The sequence below is a fragment of the Salmo trutta genome, chromosome 34, assembly GCF_901001165.1.
Source record: "Salmo trutta chromosome 34, fSalTru1.1, whole genome shotgun sequence".
In the NCBI taxonomy this organism is placed as follows: domain Eukaryota; kingdom Metazoa; phylum Chordata; class Actinopteri; order Salmoniformes; family Salmonidae; genus Salmo; species Salmo trutta.
In genome coordinates this window covers 24756928-24778693 of record NC_042990.1, presented here as the reverse complement: position 1 = coordinate 24778693, position 21766 = coordinate 24756928, and the positions used below count along the sequence as shown (strand labels likewise).

The following is a 21766-nucleotide window of genomic DNA, read 5'->3' as shown; positions in this document are numbered from 1 at the left end:
AGAAAATGACTTTGTCAAAGCATAGCTACATGTAAAGTCACCTGGCGTCATGACAGATAACTCTCAGCTGGTCAGCAACAGGTGTAAAGTCCAAAAGGGGTGTTTGCACGTGAGTGTATCCAAAGGTCCTTGACACTCTACAAGTTGTTTAGTGTACTGCCTACTCAAGAGTATGCACCCTCTGTCTGCCAATATCCTTCCAATATACACACACTTGCCTTAACACTCCCTGTCTGTTGTAGTCGGCTAGTCTATTCTCCAGTTCCTAGGGTGTTTTGATTCTTCTGAAATGTGTTCTTAGGGATACACACACCAGTGTCAATTTCAGCATGTAAATCTTGGTGGGCCAAACTCAACAACAACAAAAATATCGATGCATGCCAGCAAAGCCACAACACTAACGGTGACAAACAGCGCCCACAAACTGTTCGTTAAAGCTTATTTACTGCCTTATAAAAAAACAAAGCTGATTTACCAGACTTCAAATCACATTTTATTGGTCACATACACATGGTTAGCAGATGTTTTTGCGAGTGTAGTGAAATGCTTCTGCTTCTAGATCTGACAGTGCAGCAGTATCTAACAGGCAATATCTAACAAATTCCACAACAAAACCTAATACACACAATCTAGTAAAGGAATGGGATGAGAATATATAAAATATATGGATGAGCAGTGACAGAGCGGCTAAGATGCAATAGATAGTATAGAATAGATAATGCAGGATACAGTATATACATATCTCGCATTACTTATCTCATATGTAAACTTTCTTAAAGTGGTATTATTAAAGTGCCAAGTGTTCCATTTATTAAAGTGGCCAATGATATCAACTCTGTAGGTGGGCAGCTGCCTCTCTGTGCTAGTGATGGCTGTTTAACAATCTGATGGCCTTGAGATAGAAGCTGTTTTTCAATCTCTGTCCCAGCTTTGATGCACCTGTACTGACCTCGCCTTCTGGGTGGAAGCGGGGTGAACAGGCAGTAGTTCGGGTGGATATTGTCCTTAATGATCTTTTTTGCCTTCCCATGACATCGGGTGTTGTAGGTGTCCTGGAGAGCAGGTAGTTTGCTCCCAGTTATGTGTTGTGCAGACCTCACTACCCTCTGGAGAGCCCTGCGGTTGTGGGCGGTGCAGTTGCCGTACCAGGCGGTGATACAGCCCTACAGGATGCTCTTGATTGTGCACCTGTAAAAGTTAGAGGGTTTTCGGTGACAAGCCACATTTTGTTCAGCCTCCTGAGGTTGAAGAGGCACTGTTGCGCCTTCTTCACCACACTGTCTGTGTGCATGGACCATTTCAGTTTGTCGGTGATATGTACACCGAGGAACTTTCCAGCTTCTCTACTGCTGTCCCGTCGATGTGGATAGACTTGCTTAAACAATTGTGGTTTCTACTGACTATTGCATAAGTGGACAACGAGCGCATAAGAGGCAATCTGTAATTTTGATTAGAAACTGGGTGGTTCACTCCCTGAATGCTGATTGACTGAACGCCGTGGTATATCAGACCGAATACCACTGATATGACAAAACATGTATTTATACCCCTGTAATTGTGTTGGTAACCAGTTTATAATAGCAATAAGGCTCCTTGGGGGTTTGTGGTATATGGCCAATATACCATGGCCAAGGGCTGTATCCAGGCACTCCGTGTTGCGTCATGCATAAGAACAGCCCTTAGCCATGGTATATTGCCCATATACCCACACCCCCTCGGGCCTTATTGCTTAATTAAGGCATTAATGAGCTAGGACGGATGTAGTCAATATAACTATTTGTTCAGCACTTTTGAAATGTACAGCGACAGAATTCAGAACATGGGCTGTTCTTACAGTATTCTCCTTGTACATCAAGTCAGAACCATAGGATAAATAAAGGGGGCATATAAACGGACAATGAAAGCTCTTACAATATTCAATGATTACATTTCTCTAAAACAGGATATAGGCTACATGTGCACCACCAAGTCAGAACAGTAGGCTAAATTGTGTGGGGGAAGGGATTTTTTTGTTGTAGGGTGAGGCACATGGGCTACGAACAGCTTACTACACAGCATATTACATCATTTTTGCAGCAGCATACATGACATTTTTGGACTCACCTTGATGTACTGTATTCACTTCAACAGGAAGGTAGCGCGGTGGTCCTTCGTGGGCAAATTTGGTCATCAAACTTTGTCATCAAAGTCTGGCATTCTCCGGATTTATGGTGCTTTCAAGACAACTGGGAACTCTGGGGAAATAAACAAGGTTCAATCATGAGGTCAGTGATCTTCAGGTCGGAGCTCTAGAAAGAGGCCTGAATTCCCAACTTGGAATACCGAGTTGGATGACTGTATTTTTTTTCCAGAGTTCCCTATTGTCTTGAACTCACTGAAATCTGAGAATTCCCAGTTCTGAGTTTCCAGTTGTTTTGAATGCGGCAGAAGTCATGCTGGATTGACAGCATGGCCAATGTTCAATGTTTATCCTTTGAAGCTTGGAAAAGAGACCCTTAAACCCAGACGTGGACCTCACACCCACTCCACTGAATAGCAGACTAGGGATTGCTTTGCGAGTCTTGCAGTTAGCCACTGATTCCTTCCAAACCACTCATTGTTGAATTTGCCATTTCGTACTGATACGTTTTTATCTATAATTTCTCTTCATGAAATGATTTGCCAGTAGATTGTCGACTTGATTCATGATGATGACTGCTAGCTTGGTAGCTAAGATTTTGAAAGTATGACGTTGACATGATCAGTCCAATCAAAGCTACGGTAGATATACCGTGATTTCATGTCATTTTATCTGTGCCCAATGACCTTGAGCCTTCTTGGATGGGCACTTCTAATATAACTCTATGGCAGCACCCAAGGGGCTTGAATTTTCTAGCTCTACCTGTAAATTTTGCAGTGACGTAATGTCTCCATGACTGACAGAACACTGAGCCAATCACGGCGCAACTAGAGAGCATTACCAATCCCCTGACTCAAATGTACAGTAAATGTAAACATTCAGAAATGAACAGTAAACTCACAAAAGTTTCAAAAGAAAATAAACAATACAAATGTGACCAATCGGCTCGATTCGGTCTTACGTAGCAAAATTTGAAATTGTGTTTTTTTACATTGGACAAAAGTTGAGACTCTAGAAAATGGTATATCATACACTACAGTTGAGGAACCATAGGAAAGTAATTATGCTTTGAAAGTTGATAAACTTTTAAACCCACTTTTGAGAAAATGGCCCTGGAATGTTTTGGTATACCTACTGGAGAGCTCTTTGTCTACATCCATTCAGCATCGTTCACACCCTGTTAAGCCTTATCCCCACCCATCTCTTTAAGGGTTCACGTGAGGCCATGTGCTAAACAGAGCGAGTACTGTAGTGTACTAAACAACCAAATATTTCAAGACTAAAGGCAGTTGTTGCAGTGACATCATGAACGCTCACAACCATGGATGAACGATTCTCCCTCTATCATGGGTGCCATGGTTTCCCTTAGTTTGAAGATGTATAAAACACCTGTCTCCAGATTACAACAGCCTTCTAGTGTGTTCCCTTTTCAAATCCCTCTGCATATTTGCAATCAAACGCCCACATTTTTTCCATCTCCTTAGCTATCATACTCTGCTTTGAGTCTTCTTTGGTATGACGCTACAAGCTTGGCACGTGCAATTGGGGATTTTCTCTCATTCTTCTTTGCAGATCTTCTCAAGCTCTGTCAGGTTGGATGGGGAGCATTGCTGCACAGCTGTTTTCAGGTCTCTCCAGAGATGTTCGATCAGGTTTAAGTCCGGGCTCTGGCTGGGCCACTCAAGGACATTCAGAGACTTGTCCCGAAGCCACTGCTGTGTTGTCTTGGCTGTGTGCTTAGGGTTGTTGTCCTGTTGGAAGGTGAACGTTCGCCCCAGGCTGAGGTCCTGAGCACTCTGGAGCAGGTTTTCATCAAGGATCTCTCTGTACTTTACTCTGTTCATTTCTCCCTCGATCCTGACTAGTCTCCCAGTCCCTGTTGCTGAAAAACATCCCCACAGCATGATGCTGCCACCACCACGCTTCACCGTAGGGATGGTGCCAGGTTTACTCTAGACGTGCGTGCCTTTCCAAATACAGACAGGATCTGTGCCTTTCCAAATCATGTCCAATAAATTGAATTTACCACAGGTTGACTCGAAGTTGTAGAAACTAGAGGTCGACCGATTAATCGGAATGGCCGATTAATTAGGGACGATTTCAAGTTTTGATAACAATCGGTAATCGGTATTTTGGGCCACCGATTTGGCCCCCAAAAATGTGGTATTCATTTTTTTAAATCATTTATATATATATATATATATATATATATATATATATATATATATATATATATATATATATATATATATATATATATATATATATATATATATATATATATATATAAATATAATATATTTTTTTTACACCTTTATTTAACTAGGCAAGTCAGATTAAGAACACATTCTTATTTTCAATGACGGCATAGGAACGGGGGTTAACTGCCTTGTTCAGGGGGGATTTGTTTTTGCAACCTTCCGGTTACTAGTCCAACGCTCTAACCACCTGCCTTACATTGCACTCCATGAGGAGCCTGCATGGCAGGCTGACTACCTGTTACGCGAGGGCAGCAAGAAGCCAAGGTAAGTTGTTAGCTAGCATTAAACTTATCTTATAAAAAAACGATCAATCTTAACATAATCACTAGTTAACTACACATGGTTGATGATATTACTAGTTTATCTAACGTGTCCTGCGTTGCATATAATCGATGTGGTGCCTGTTAATTTCTCATTGAATCACAGCCTACTTCGACAAACGGGTGTTGATTTTAACAAGCGCATTTGCGAAAAAAGCACTGTCGTTGCACCAATGTACCTAACCATAAACATCAATGCCTTTCTTTAAAACCAATACACAAGTATATATTTTTAAACCTGCATATTTAGTTAATATTGCCTGCTAACATGAAATTGTGTCACTTATCTTGCGTTCATTGCACGCAGTCAGGGTATATGCAACAGTTTGGGCCACCTGGCTCGTTGCGAACTAATTTGCCAGAATTCTACGTAATTATGACATAACATTGAAGGTTGTGCAATGTAACAGGAATATTTAGACTTAGGGATGCCACCCGTTAGATAAAATACGGAACAGAAAAAACTTGTTTTCAAGATGATAGTTTCCGGATTCGACCATGTTAATGACCTAAGGTTCGTATTTCTGTGTGTTATTATGTTATAATTAAGTCTATGATTTGATATTTGAAAGAGCAGTCTGACTGAGCGGTGGTAGGCACCAGCAGGCTCGTAAGCATTCATTCAAACAGCACTTTCCTGCGTTTTGCCAGCAGGTCTTCGCTGTGCTTCAAGCTGTTTATGACTTCAAGCCGGGTGGGTATAATTTGTGGAACGTTCCAACAGGAATCTATTCCAAAAACGTCCTAAATAACAAGGTTGCCAAAATACAACGCATACAAAGTTGTATAGCGGCAGAATAAGATACCGGGTAGGGAGTGGTCTATTTCATTGCGTTTTTCACTCATCACGTTTATTCGGAAAAATGTCTGTCCTCACTCTGGTTGCCTATGGACAAACATTAAGAATAAGCTACGTGGTGAGTTGATGCCTATTCGGCAGCTAGTTAGCTAGGTTTGTATGCGTTGCTACTTTGTATGCGTTGTTGGTTGGCAACCTTTTACTTTACGTTTTTTGGAACAGATTCCTGTTGGAACGTTCCACAAATTATACCCACCCCTTCAAGACTATCAACTCCCAAGATTAGGCTGGTGTAACCGATGTGAAATGGCTAGCTAGTTAGCGGGTGCGCGCTAATAGCGTTTCAAACGTCACTCGCTCTGAGACTTGGGAGTGGTTGTTCCCCTTGCTCTGCATGGGTAACGCTGCTTTGAGAGGTGGCTGTTGTCGATGTGTTCTTGGTTCGAGCCCAGGTAGTAGCGAGGAGAGGGACGGAAGCTATACTGTTACACTGGCAATACTATAGTGCCTATAAGAACATCCAATAGTCAAAGGTATATGAAATACAAATTGTATAGAGAGAAATAGTCCTATAATTCCTATAATAACTACAACCTAAAACTTCTTACCTGGGAATATTGAAGACTCATGTTAAAAGGAACCATCAGCTTTCATATGTTCCCATGTTCTGAGCAAGGCACTTAAACGTTAGCTTTTTTACATGGCACATATTGCACTTTTACTTTCTTCTCCAACACTTTGTTTTGCATTATTTAAACCAAATTGAACATGTTTCATTATTTATTTGAGGCTAAATTGATTTTATTGATGTATTTTTTTAAGTTAAAATAAGTTGTTCATTCAGTATTGTTGTAATTGTCATTATTACAAGTAAATACATCTTCAAAAATCGGCCGACTAATCGGTATCGGCCCTTTTTGCCCTTTTTTTTCTGTAGTTCGTTCAGTGTAGTTGGAGAATCCAGTGGGTTCTGGTAGTCTTTAATAGCTAATTCTAAGTTTTGTAAATGATCATGTATATATATGTGTTTGTTCTTTGTTACAGAGCCAAAAATATTTGAGAAGTGATTAATCCGTACATCTTCATTTTGTTTGTTTAGTGTGTTCCAATAACATTGAGCTGATTTCTGACATGCTGTTCCTTATTTTTTTCATATTGTATTTCTGTGCTGTTTGTGTTGAGTTCTTAGTGCCTTCAGAAAGTATTCCTACCCCTTGACTTATTCCACATTTTGTGTTATAGCCTGAATTCAAATTAGATTACATAGATTTGTATCACCCATATACACACACTACACTGACAAAGTGGAAACATGTTTTTATAAATGTATTCACTCCCCTTTGCTATGACACTCACTCCAAATTGAGCTCAGGTGCATCCAATTATTTTTGTTATCATCCTTGATGTCACTACAATTTGATTGGAGTCCACCTGTGGCCAATTCAATTGTTTGGACATGATTTAGGTCCCACAGTTGACAGTGCATGTCAGCAGAAACTATACCATGAAGTCCAAGGAACTGTCTGTAGATTTCTGAGATAGAATTGTGATGAGGCATATATCTGGGGAAGGGTATAAAACTTTTTCTAGAGTGGAACTACCCAGACTCTGCCTAAAGCTTGCCGTCCGAACAAACTGAGCAACCGGGCAAGAAGGACCTTAGTCATGTTGTTGACCAAGAACCCAATGACCACTCTGACAGAAATACAGAGATCCTTGGCTGAGATGGGAGAACCTGTCAGAAGGACAACAGTCTCTACAGCACCTCACCAATCTGGGCTTTATGGGAGTGGCCAGATGGAATCCAGTGCTGAGAAAAAGGCACATGACATCACGCCTGGAGTTTGCAAAAAAAAAGGCATGTGAAAGACCGATGATAAAGCAAAAGATTCTATGATCTGATGAGACAAAAATGTAACTCTTTGGCCTGAATAAAAAACACTATGTCTGGAGAGAACCAGGCACAGCTCATCACCCATCTACACCATCCCTACCGTGAAGTATTGTGGTGGCAGCATCATGCTATGGTGATTCTTTTCAGCGGCAGGGACTGGGAGACTGGTAAGGATAGACGGAACAATGAATGGAGCCTAATATAGGCAAATCCTTGATTAGAACCTGCTTCAGAGTGCAAACAACCTGGGAGACTGGAATGTAAATCTTTGCCCAAGGTCAATGACCCCAAACATACACCCAAAGCAATACTGGAATGGCTTCAGAACAAGGATGTGAAAGTCCTTGAGTGGCCCAGCTAAAGCCCAGACTTAAATCCCTTTGAAAATCTGTGGAAAGACTTGAAAATTGCTGTTTACCGCCGCTCTCCATCTAACTTAACCCCCCTAGATTTGATGTCTGCGCCCCTGCGGAAATTGAGTTGGCATAATCAGAAAATCCCCATAAAAATATATTAGTTTAAGCTAGAGATCTGATGCGTCTCAATCCGCCGATGTCGCACTTCCGCATCTACGGTAAAAGGTGTCAGAACTAGAACGGTGTTTGTCAGACCATGAGACATCCCGAAAATCGTTCTTCGCGCAAAATCGTCTGTAGCGTCCGAACGGTTTGGCCTACAAACTACACTGAACAAAAATACAAACACTATGTAAAGTTTTGGTTTCATTAGCTGAAATGAAAGATCCCAGGAATGTTACGTATGCACGAAAATATAAGGTGCTTCAACAAAGTACTGAGTAAAGGGTCTGAATACTTATGTACATGGTAGATTTCAGATTTATATTTTTAATACGTTTGCAAAAAATGTGAATAACCTGTTTTTGGTTATTCATTGTGGGGTATTGGTGTGTAGATTGAGGGGGGGGGAACTATGTAATACATTTTAGAATAAGGCTGTAACAACAAAATGTGTAAAAAGTCAAGAATTCTGAATGCTTTCTGAATTTTATACAGGACGGACTTGAGAACAAACTTCCTTATTAGATCATTTTTTGGGGACTATCTGTTATTCAATGCGTTTGTATGGGCTAATAGCAGTAAGAAGAAATACACATTTTCATCAAATAATATGCAAATGTATATATATTTTGATACTTCAAGGGGTCTTAAAATTCTAAATCAAATAGTAAAATTATCCTTGGTATGACCTTAAAACAATTCCATATAGCTTAGTAGAACCCTTCCCCTGGCGTAGACAGGGTTTAGACTGTTTAGTGCCAAAAATAAGGATGTATGTGTGTGTGTGTGTGTGTGTGTGTGTGTGTGTGTGTGTGTGTGTGTGTGTGTGTGACACACACACACACACACACACACAGTACCAGTCAAAAGTTTGGACACACCTACTCATTCAAGGGTTTTTCTTTATTTGACTATTTTCTGCATTGTAGAATAATAGTGTAGACATCAAAACTACGAAATAACACATATGGAATCATGTAGTATCCAAAAAAGTGTTAAATATATCTAAATTAGCCACCCTTTGACTTTATGACTGCTTTGCACACTCTTGGCAATCTCTCAACCAGCTTCATGAAGTTGTCACCTGGAATGCTTTTACAACAGTCTTGGAGTTCCTACATATGCTGAGTACTTGTTGGCTCCTTTTCCTTCATTCTGTGGTCCAACTCATCCCAAACCATCTCAATTGGGTTGAGGTCAGGTGATTGTGGAGGCCAGGTCATCTGATGCAGCACTCCATCACTCTCCTTTTTGGTCAAATAGCCCTTATACAGCCTGAAGGTGTGTTTTGGGGTCATTGTCCTGTTGAATAACAAATGATAGTCTCGCTAAGCACATATCAGATTGGATGGTGTGTCGCTGCAGTAGCCATACTGGTAGCCATACTGGTTAAGTGTGCTTTGAATTCTAAATAAATCACTGACAGTGTCACCAGCAAAGCATCATCACGCTTCCTCCTCCATGCTTCACCATGGGAACCACACATGTGGTTTGTCAGTTTTCAAGCCTCAAAGCGCAAACCCAAATTGTATTGATTGATGCAGGACTGTGTGTGGATGTGTTCACATGAGGCTGGAGCTGGTTGTCCCTATGTTACTGAATACCAATTCTTACCCGTTGCCGTGGGTGTGTAGGCCTTGGATGCTCACACCTACCCAAACACACCCATGTGTGAATGAGTCTTACATTACAAACACACACAGATTCCTGTGAGCAGGGTTAGAGGAAAATCAGGGTAAGCATGCCTGTTCTCTCTCTCTCTCTCTCTCTCTCTCACACACACACACACACACACACACACACACACACACACACACACACACACATCTCTTTACCTAAGTATTCACACCTCTTTGCTATGAAAATCCAAATTGGGCTCAGGTGCATCCTATTTCTTTTGATCATCCGTGGGATGTTACTATATGTCAGTACACCCTTATGGGACAATGTTTCCCAGAAAGACATGTTCTGTGGTTCTTCTAACTGGTGCTGTTTTTCTGTAAACGGACCAAATCTGGTGCTGATAGCCCCTCCGATGTCTACCATAGAGACAGACTGGGGACACAGACTGGTCATATGATTTAGATCTGCTCTATTGCAAGTCTTCCAACACACACACACAAAGCAAAGCGGGAGAATGCATGCACACACGCGCACACACTGATTTAATGGGGTTTTGTGGCTAGGCTAGAATGCTCCTCTAGGCTCTCAGGCTCTGCCTCCCATATGAAAACAGTTACAACAGACACACACACACACACACGCTGCTCTAGTTGTCTTGCCAGTTTGTTCCAGTTTTTATAATGAGGGAATAGGGGAAGCTCAGCCACCAATGCACCAATGGGGTTACTGGCATACACACACACATATACACACACACACACACACACACACTGGCATACACTTCTCTTTAAGTTCTGTGAGCGGGATAAAGCCTCTCTTCTCCTAATGGAGAACACAGCAGAGCCTTTGTGCCTGAATAAAAACACCAACCAGTACAGGCCACTACAAACCAGCAGTACAGATGCTATGGACCAGACCAGTGCAGACATAATTACAGACCAGTTCAGGCCCCTACAGTCTTATAGACCACTACAAAGCAACATAGACACAGCAACATAGACACCATTAAGGACCAGTGCAGACCACTATAGAACAATACAGACTTATATAGTACAGACCACTATAGAACAATACAGACTTATATAGTACAGACCACTATAGAACAATACAGACTTATATAGTACAGACCACTATAGAACAATACAGACTTATATAGTACAGACCACTATAGAACAATACAGACTTATATAGTACAGACCACTATAGAACAATACAGACTTATATAGTACAGACCACTATAGAACAATAGACTTATATAGTACAGACCACTATAGAACAATGCAGACTTATATAGTGCAGACCACTATAGAACAATACAGACTTATATAGTACAGACCACTATAGAACAGTACAGACTTCTACAGTGTAGACCAGTACTGCTGCACCAGATCCAGGATGTGACCTTTTTGTCAGTGCTTGTCTGTCTGGACTGAGAACAAGAGGATAGCTATGCTGCTGAGCTACCTACCTACTGCTAGCTGTCCCCTCACTCTCCCCTCCCCCTTTCACCATACCCCATCCCCTCTTTTTCTCTCTCTCTCTCGCCCCCTCCCCCTTCTCTCTCTCATCTCTCTCTCTCTCTCTCTATCGCTCTGAAAGCGCTGGTTTCAGCAGCTTTCTGAATAGAGCAACAAATGCACACAAATACACACAGCTCCGGCTCACAGCATTGTCCGCACTAATCATAGGGCCTCTGTGTGTGTGTGTGTGTGTATGTATGTGAGCGTGTGTGTTTGGCTACAGCAGCACAGGCGGCAGTAAGGATATGTAGCTTCCTGTGTGCTAGCCAGGCAGATCAGTCTGCCGCATGCCGCTGCTGCCATTATACTGAGGAATCCCTAGCCACTGTGTGTCGCGAGAGAGAGTGTGTGTGAGGGAGAGGGAGCTGCCTGACTGCCAGACTGCTGTAGCTCGGGAACAGTGGAGGACATCGAGAGGACAGAGCTGCTTTCAGCTTGGATTATATTACACCCCAGGAGCTGCACTGTTACAGTGGGGGGGCTGGTGTGTGGAGAGGGGGTACAGTGTGTTTTTAAGAGAACGAGGGCAGTTGGAACTACAGAGCCGTGTGTGTATGTGAGCGGTACAATGTGTGTGTCTGTATAAGGGGGGTACGTTGTATGTGTGTGTTAACGATGCGGTCGGAGCGTGCGAGCCGTGTGTGTATCGTGGTGCTGGAGGAGGAGGAGGAAGATGAACATATCTCTCCTCCTCGTCCCTCTCCTCCTCACCCCTCTCCCCTCCTTCACCCCAAACCCTCTCCGGACCGCAAGTCCCATCATGCCGTATGTCGCAGAGCTCAGGAAGACAAGGTGAGACTGAGGGACCACCTCCGCTGTTTTGGTTGGCTGTGGATTAGCCTAATGTTTTTGCCAGGGTTAGAGATGCATTTAGCTTGTGAATGTTTTCAATAGAATAATTGATTGTCCTCGAGAGGGAATCTGTCATGCACAATTTAAATAGCACCGGCAAAACAATACAGATGCGTATACTGCACAGCACACACAATATAAGGTTGAATGTTGCTAATAGTGAACTATGCACCAAGCCTTTAGCTAGTGTTTGGTTATGGCTAGTGTTATAATGGTTCAAACATCCTAACTGGTAGTGATAAGGAAGATACTGGCTGCCAGTAGCAGATTTACATTTGTAGTTTTGACATGGGCCTAACATTTTGCATAGTCCTCTGCATAATGAACTACATTTGTTAAAAGAGACCCAACCAATGTGGCTGCAGATCCGGTATGGAGTTTTAGATAAGAGGTTAGAACCTGCCTCTAAAGATTTCCCGGACACAGATGAAGCCTAGTCCTGGACTAAAAAACTCTTTAAATGGGGACTCCATTGACTAGTCCATATAGCTTTCGATGGGAAGTTAGAGAATTGCCTATTAGAGAGAAGAATAGGAGTGTTGTTGGTTCTTGTCTTGTAGTCAGTCAGTGTCATAATTATAATGGCCTGTACAGACAGATACTAACATGCCTCACTGTTGTATTGTTATTTATAGGCGAGAAAATGATAGCTATGCTTTGATTTAAATAACCCCATGTTAAACATTGGTGGTGTGTGTGTGTGTGTGGGGGGGGGGGGGGGCACATCTGTGTACTAATCACAGTCAGTATCAGGCATCACCATGCTCTCCCACACCCGCAAAAGGAGGGAGTGAGAGATGAATGGATGGAGGAGATTCATTCACCCTTTCTCTCAATAAGGACTCCTCAGACAGAAGCCTTCATTCCTCTTCTACACTCCTTCTCTCCTCAGACCAGCTGGAGTCTGACAGACCAGGTGGCCAGGTTGTGTTTTAACCCCTTACAGCCTGGCTGGCTTTCTGTTGCAGACACAGGTGGCAAACGGAGTGATACGGCTAATGTGTGTGTGTGGAGGGGGGACCTTTCAGAGAGTGCGTGTCAGGCATGTGTGTGTTTGTGAGTGAATTCTTTTGGGCTATGCAGCTGCCAGTGTCATAAAACTGACCCCCTTCCCATATACACTGACTGACCCCCCCCCCCCCCCCCCCCGCGCCTGTACTCCTGTTATGCCAGACACCTGAGAAGAGGGGGGAGGCAGTGCTGACTGGCAGAGTTGGTTTTAGGATCAGAATGGATTGAGGGGGTTTATAGGAAAAACATGGGGACTGTGGTCCAGTATGCTGTTTGATACACACAAACTCACTACTGTAGCCCAGAATAAAGCTGCTATAGGGCAATTCCACTGTAACGGAATGATGCTTTGACTCAATGTTCACTTTAAAATGTATTCCAAACCAAAACCATTGATTTCAAAGTTTAACAAGCCATACAACTCCATGCACAAGGACTACTTTGAACAATTTACACAGAATTTAACAAAAACACATTTACTGGAAGAACGTTTGGTAACAAAGTTTGGTAACAAAATTAGGGTAATCTCCCTAATTTTTTTATGTGACCAGGTTTGCCAAAAACTCTGTTCCGAATTAAGATGGAAAGATACAGTGCCTTCAGAAAGTGTTTATACCACTTGACGTATTCCATATTTTGTTGTTACAGCCTGAATTCAAAATGGATTACATTTAAAGCAATTGCACAATGCTCATAATGAAAAAGTGAAAACATGTTTTTAGAACATTTTGCAAATGTATTAAAAATTAAATACAGAAATATCTAATTTACGTAAGTATTCACATCCCTGAGCCAATAAATGTTACAATAACATTTGGCCACAATTTACAGCTGTGAGTCTTTCTGGGTAAGTCTCTAAGAGCTTTGAAGACCTGGATTGTACAAAATTTGCACATTATTCTTTAAAAAATTGTTCAAGCCCTATCAATGTCATCTTTGTAAGCAGCTCCAGTGTATATTTGGCTTTGTGTTTTAGTTTATTGTCCTGCTGAAAGGTGAATTTGTCTCCCAGTGTCTGTTGGAAAGCAGACCGAACCAGGTTTTCCTCTAGGATTTTGCCTGTGCTTAGCTCTATTCCGTTTCTTTTTATCCCAAAAAACTCCCTAGTCCTAGCCGATGACAAGCATACCCATAACATGATGCAGCCACCACCATGCTTGAATATAGAATACCAGTCAAAAGTTTAGACACACCTACTCATTTAAGGGTTTTTCTTTATTTGTACTATTTTCTACATTGTAGAATAATAGTGAAGACATCAAAACTATGAAATAACACATATTGAATCATGTAGTAACCAAAAAATTGTTCAACAAATCAAAATAGATTTTACATTTGAGATTCTTCAAAGTAGCCACCCTTTGCCTTGAAGACAGCTTTGCACACTCTCTTGGCATTCTCTCAACCAGCTTTGTGAGGAATGCTTTTCCAACAGTCTTGAAGGAGTTCCCACATATGCTGAGCACTTGTTGGCTGCTTTTCCTTCACTCTGCGATCCAACTCATCCCAAACCATCTCAATTGGGTTGAGGTCAGGTGATAGTGGGGGTCAGGTCATCTGATGTACCACTCCTTCTTGGTCACCACTCCATCACTGTCCTTCTTGGTCAAATAGCCCTTACACAGCCTGGAGGTGTGTTTTTGGGGTCATTGTCCTGTTGAAAAACAAATGATAGTCCCACTAAGCGCAAATCAGATTGGATGGCGTGTCGCTGCAGAATGCTGTGTTTTTTTTCCTTGAATTCTAAATAAATCACTGATAGTGTCACCAGCAAAGTACCATCACACCACCACCTCCATGCTTCACGGTGGGAACCACACATGCGGAGATGATCCGTTCACCTACTCTGCATCTCACAAAGACACTGCGGGTGGAACCAAAAATCTCCTCAAATTTGGACTCATCAGACCAAAGGACAGATTTCCACCAGGTCTAATGTCCATTGCTTGTGTTTCTTGGCCCAAGCAAGTCTCTTCTTATTGGTGTCCTTTAGTTGTGGTTTCTTTGCATCAATTCGACCATGAAGGCCTGATTCACACAGTCTCCTCTGAACAGTTGATGTTGTCTGTTACTTGAACTCCGTGAAGCATTTATTTGGCCTGCGAGGTGCAGTTATCTTCTGCAGCAGCGGTAGCTCTGGGTCTTCCTTTCCTGTGGCGGTCCTCATGAGAGCCAGTTTCATCATAGCACTTGATGGTTTTTGTGACTGCACTTGAAGAAAGTTCTTAATGTTCCGGATTGACTGACCTTCATGTCTTAAAGTAACGATGGACTCTCGTTTCTCTTTGCTTATTTGAGCTGTTGTTGTCATAATATGCTTTGACCAGCAGACGACAGAAAGAGGGGTAAAAAACTGTTATGAGCTGAACATAACAGTATTCCAGTGGACTGTAGCTGATAACCCAACTGTGGTTTGTGACTACTATGATTTCCCATTGTAGCTAATTCAATTGCAGTAATTCCGTTACTGATTTGTTACAGAATTACGAGTTTTATTCACTTAATAATTCATAAACAAACTTGATATCAGTCAAAACTATAACTAATTATTAAGTCTACCTTGTTACTTCTGTGAACTTTTTTTATTCTACCTCATGAGGGAGAGAAATTAGAAAATGTCTTAAAGATACAGTACATTTGGAAAGTATTCAGACCCCTTGACTTTTTCCACATTTTGTTAGTCTTCTGAAATGTATTAATTTTTTTTTAAATCCTCTATCTTCACACAATACCCCTTGATGACAAAGCGAAAACAGGTTTTTGAAATGTGTGCAAATTTAAAATAAATAAATAATAATAATACCTTATTGACATACAGTTGAAGTCGGAAGTTTACACACTTAGGTTAGAGTCATTAAAACTCGTTTTTCAACCACTCCACAAATTTCTTGTTAACAAACTATAGTTTTGGCAAGTCGGTTAGGACATCTACTTTGTGCATGACACAAGTAATTTTTCCAACAATTGCTTACAGACAGATTATTTCACTTATAACTCACTGTATCACAATTCCAGTGGGTCAGAAGTTTACATACACTAAGTTGACTGTGCCTTTAAACAGCTTGGAGAATTCCAGAAAATGATGTCATGGCTTTAGAAGCTTCTGATTGGCTAATTGACATCATTTGAGTCAATTGGAGGTGTTCCTGTGGATGTATTTCAAGGCCTACCTTCTAACTCTTTAACTCAAATCAAAAGAAATCAGCCAAGACCTCAGAAAATAATTGTAGACCTCCACAAGTCTGGTTCATCCTTGGGAGCAATTTCCAAATGCCTGAAGGTACCACATTCATCTGTACAAACAATAGTACGCAAGTATAAACACCATGGGACCACGCAGCCATCATACCGCTCAGGAAGGAGACGCGTTCTGTCTCCTAGAGATGAACGTACTTTGGTGCGAAAAGTGCAAATCAATCCCAGAACAACAGCAAAGGACCTTGTGAAGATGCTGGAGGAAACGAGTACAAAGATATCTATAACCACAGTAAAACAAGTCCAATATCGACATAACCTGAAAGGCAGCTCACCAAGGAAGAAGCCACTGCTCCAAAACCGCCATAATAAAAGCTAGACTACGGTTTGCAACTGCACATAGGGACAAAGATTGTACTTTTTGGAGAAATGTCCTCTGGTTTGATGAAACAAAAATAGAACTGTTTGGCCATAATGACCATCATTTATGTTTGGAGGAAAAAGGGGGAGGCTTGCAAGCCGAAGAACACCATCCTAACCGTGAAGCACGGGGGTGGCAGCATCATGTTGTGGGGGTGCTTTGCTGCAGGAGGGACTGGTGCACTTCACAAAATAGATGGCATGATGAGAAAGGAAAATTACGTGGATATATTGAAGCAACATCTCAAGACATCGGTCAGGAAGTTAAAGGTTGGTCGCAAATGGGTCTTCCAAATGGACAATGACCACAAGCATACTTCCGAAGTTGTGGCAAAATGGCTTAAGGACAACAAAGTCAAGGTATTGGAGTGGGCATCACAAAGCCCTGACCTCAATCCCATGGGCAGTACTGAAAAAGCGTGTGCAAGCAAGGAGGCCTACAAACCTGACTCAGTTTCACCAGCTCTGTCATGAGGAATGGGCCAAAATTCACCCAACTTATTGTGGGAAGCTTGTGGAAGGTTACCTGAAACGTTTGGCCCAAGTTAAACAATTTAAAGGCAATGCTACCAAATAGAGGTGGACCGATTTTTTTTATTTTTTTTTATTTTTTTGTATTTTTTATTTGTATTTTTGATATTGTATTTTTTTTTTTTTTTGATTTAGATTTTTTTGATTTTTTTTGATTTTTTTTTTTTGATTTAAAAAAAAAAAATTAATGATTTTTCAACACCGATACCGATTTTAAAAATAATTGTAAAAAGCAGATACCGATTTAATCAGCTTTTTAAAAAATATATTTGTAATAATGACAATACTGAATGAACAATGAACACTTATTTTAACTTATTAATATAATACATCAATAAAATCAATTTAGTCTCAAATAAATAATGAAACATGTTCAATTTGGTTTAAATAATGCAAAAACAAAGTGTTGAAGAAAGTAAAAGTGCAATATGTGCCAGGTAAAAAAGCTAACGTTTCAGTTCCTTGCTCAGAACATATGAAAGCTGGTTCTTCCTGTTAACATGAGTCTTCAATATTCCCAGGTAAGAAGTTTTAGGTTGTAGTTATTATAGGACTATTTATCTCTATATCATTTTGTATTTGATATACCTTTTGACTATTGGATGTTCTAATAGGTACTTTAGTATTGCCAGCCTAATCTCGGGAGTTGATAGGCTTGAAGTCATAAACAGCGCAATGCTTGAAGCATTGCGAAGAGCTGCTGGCAAATGCAGGAAAGTGCTGTTTGAATGAATGCTTACGAGCCTGCTGCTGCCAACCACCGCTCAGTCAGACTGCTCTATCAAATCATAGACTTCATTATAATATAATAACACACAGAAATACGAGCCTTAGTTTCCTGGATTTGACCATATTAATGACCTATCATTTAGAAAACAAAACGTTTATTCTTTCAGTGAAATATAGAACCATTCCGTATTTTATTTAATGGGTGGCATCCATAAGTCTAAATATTTCTGTTACATTGCACAACCTTCAATGCTATGTCATAATTACGTAAAATTCTGGCAAATTAGTTCGCAACGATCCAGGCGGCCCAAACTGTTGCATATACCCTGACTCTGTGTGCAATAAACGCAAGTGAAGTGACACAATTTCCCTAGTTAATATTGCCTGCTAACATGAATTTCTTTTAACTAAATATGCAGGTTTAACAAAATATACTTCTGTGTATTGATTTTAAGAAAGGCATTGATGTTAATGGTTAGGTACATTCGTGCAACGATTGTGCTTTTTTTTCGCAAATGCGCTTTTGTTAAATCATCCCCCGTTTGGCGAAGTTGGCTGTCTTTGTTAAGAAGAAATAGTCTTCACACAGTTCGCAACGAGCCAGGCGGCCCAAACTGCTGCATATACCCTGACTCTGTTGCACAGAATACAAGAGAAGTGACACAATTTCCCTAGTTAAAATAAATTCATGTTAGCAGGCATTATTAACAAAAAATGCGGGTTTAAAAATATATACTTGTGTACTGATTTTAAGAAAGGCGTTGATGTTTATGGTTAGGCACACATTGGTGCAACGAGAATGCTTTTTTCGCGAATGCACTTGTTAAATCACCCGTTTGGCGAAGTAGGCTTTGATTCAATGATAAATTAACAGGCACCGCATCGATTATATGCAACGCAGGACAAGCTAGATAAACTAGTAATATCATCAACCATGTGTAGTTACTAGTGATTATGTTAAGATTGATAGTTTTTTATAAGATATGTTTAATGCTAGCTAGCACCTTACCTTGGCTCCTTGCTGCACTCGCATAACAGGTAGTCAGCCTGCCACGCAGTCTCCTCGTGGAGTGCAATGTAATCGGCCATGATTGGTGTCCAAAAATGGCGATTTACCGATTTTTATGAAAACTTGAAATCGGCCCTAATTAATCGGCCATTCCGATTAATCGGTCGACCTCTACTACCAAATATTAATTGAGTGTATTAAAACTTCTGACCCACTGGGAATGTGATGAAAGAAATAAAAGCTGATATAAATCATTCTCTCTGCTATTATTCTGACATTTCACATTCTTAAAATAAAGTGGTGATCCTAACTGACCTAAGACAGGGAATTTTTACTAGGATTAAATGTCAGGAATTGTGAAAAACTGAGTTTAAATCTATTTAGCTAAGCTGTATGTAAACATCTGACTTAAACTGTAAGTATTCAGAACCTTTGCAATGAGACTCGAAATTGAGCTTAGGTGCATCCTGTTTCCATTGATCGTCCTTGCAATGTTTCTACAACTTGATTTGAGTCCACCTGTGGTAAATTCAATTGATTGGACATGATTTGGAAAGGAACGCACCTTTCTATATAAGGTCCCACCATTGACTGCATTTCAGAGAAATAAACAAGCCATGAGGTGGAAGGAATTGTCCGTAGAGCTCCGAGACAGGATTGTTTCGAAGCACAGATCTGGGGAAGGATACCAAAAAATGTCTGCAGCATTGAAGGTCCCCAAGAATACAGTGGCCTCCATCATTCTTAAATGGAAGAAGTTTGGAACCACCAAGACTTTTCCTAGAGCTGGCCGCCCAGCCAAACTGAGCAATCAGGGGAGGATGGCCTTGGTCTGGAGTGGACCAAGAACCCAATGGTCACTCTGACAGAGCTCTAGAGTTTCTCTCTGGAGAGGGGCGAACCTTCCAGAAGGACAACCATCTCTGCAGCACTCCACCAATCTGGCCTTTTATGGTAGAGTGGCCAAACAGAAGCCACTCCTCAGTAAAAGGCACATGACAACCCGCTTGGAGTTTGCCAAAAGGCAACTAAAGGACTCTGTCCATGAGAAAAAAGATTATCTGTTCTGATGAACTCTTTGGCCTGAATACCAAGAGTCACATCTGCTGGAAACCTGGCACCATCCCTACGGTGAAGCGTGGTGGCAGCAACATGCTGTGGGGATGATTTTCAGCGGAAGGGACTGGGAGACTAGTCAGGATCGAGGGAAAGATGAACGGAGCAAACTACAGAGAGATCCTTGATGAAAACCTGCTCCAGAGCCCTCAGGACCTCAGACTGGGGCGAAGGTTCACCTTCCAGCAGGACAACGACCCTAAGCACCCAACCAAGACAACTCATGAGTGGCTTCGGGACAAGTCTCCAAATGTCCTTGAGTGGCCCAGCCAGAGCCCAGACTTGAACTCGAACGAACATCTCTGGAGAGACCTGAAAATAGCTGTGCAGCGACGCTCCCCATCCAACCTGACAGAGTTTGAGAGGCTCTGCAGAGAAGAATGGAATTAACTCCCCAAGTACTGGTGTGCCAAGCTTGTAGCATCATACCCATAGCACTCAAGGCTGTAATCGCTGCCAAAGGTGCTTCAACAAAGCACTGAGTAAATGGTCTGAATACTTAGGTAAATATATTTTAAAAATTATTTTTGCCAAAAAAATCTAAAAACCTGTTTGCTTTATCATTATGGGGTATTATGTGTGGATTGTTGAGGGGAAAAAACTATTTAATCCATTTTAGAATAAGGCTGTAACGTAACAATGTGGAAAAAGTCAAGGGGTCTGAATACTTTCAGAATGCACTGTACAATAACAAAGTATGTGGATGTCGAACATCTCATTCCAAAATCATGGGCAGTAATATGGAGTTAGTCCCCCTTTGCTGCTGTAACAGCCTCCACTTTTCTGACATTGCTGCAGGGACTTGCTTCCATTCAGCCACAGGCATTAGTGAGTTTGGGCACTGATCTTGCGTTCCAATTAATCCCAAACGTGTTCGATGGGGTTGAAGTCAGGGCTCTGTGCATGCCAGCTAAGTTCCTCTACACAGATCTCGACAAACAGTTTCTGTGTGGACCTCACTTTGTGCACAGGGGAATTGTCATGCTGAAACAGGAAAGGGCTTTCCCAAAACTGTTGCCACAAAGTTGGAAGCACAGAATTGTCTAGAATTTCATAGCGTTAAGATTTCCCTTCACTGGAACTAAGGGGCCTAGCCCGAACCATGAAAAACAGCCCCAGACCATTGTTCCTCCTCCACCAAACTTTACAGTTGGCACTATGCATTCAGGCAGGTAGCGTTCTCCTGGCGTTCGCCAAACCCAGATTAGTCCGTCTGACTGCCAGATGGTGAATCGTGATTAATCACTCCAGAAAACCTGTTTCCACTGCTCCAGAGTCAAATGGCGGTGATCTTTACACCACTATCCGATGCTCGGCATTGTGCATGGTGATCTCAGGCTTGTATGAGGCTGCTCAGCCATGGAAACCCATTTCATGAAGCTCCCAATGAAGCAGTTCTTGTGCTGACGTTGCTTCCAGAGGCATTTTGGAACTTGGTAATGAGTATTGCAGACGATTTTTAAGTGCATTCGCACTCGGTGGTCCTGTTCTGTGAGCTTGTGTTGCCTACCACTTCGCGGCTGAGCCGTTGTTGCTCCTAGATGTTTCCACTTCACAATAACAACACTTACAGTTGACTTGTTGGAAAGGTGGCATCCTATGGCATTGCCACGTTGAAAATCACTGAGCTCTTCATTACGGGCCATTCTACTGCCAATGTTTGTCTATGGAGATTGCATGGGGGTGTTCTCGATTTTATACCCTGTCAGCAACAGGTGTGGCTGGAATAGCCGAATCCACTAATTTAAATGCGTGTCCACGTACTTTTGGCCATGTGGTTTATGTGGGTTACTGGTAACGGAAAGGGGCAAGGCAATGTTTCTTAAACAGAAGGATAATAATTTTCCCA

General features: G+C 41.5%; 1 protein-coding gene across 2 annotated transcripts in view; it reads left to right on the top strand.

Moving 5' to 3' along the window:
- LOC115173885 (serine/threonine-protein phosphatase 6 regulatory ankyrin repeat subunit A) overlaps positions 1–21766 on the top strand; it is a 49790-nt gene that overhangs the window by 417 nt on the left and 27607 nt on the right. Inside the window, exon 1 of one of the 2 annotated variants that reach the window (XM_029732370.1) lies at positions 11350–11846. The exons of the other annotated variant lie outside the window; for it this stretch is intronic. Coding sequence (XP_029588230.1) covers positions 11655–11846 — 192 coding nt within the window. The 5' untranslated portion in view covers positions 11350–11654. Of the gene's footprint in view, positions 1–11349; positions 11847–21766 lie in introns of those variants that run through there. 2 annotated transcript variants of the gene reach the window in all.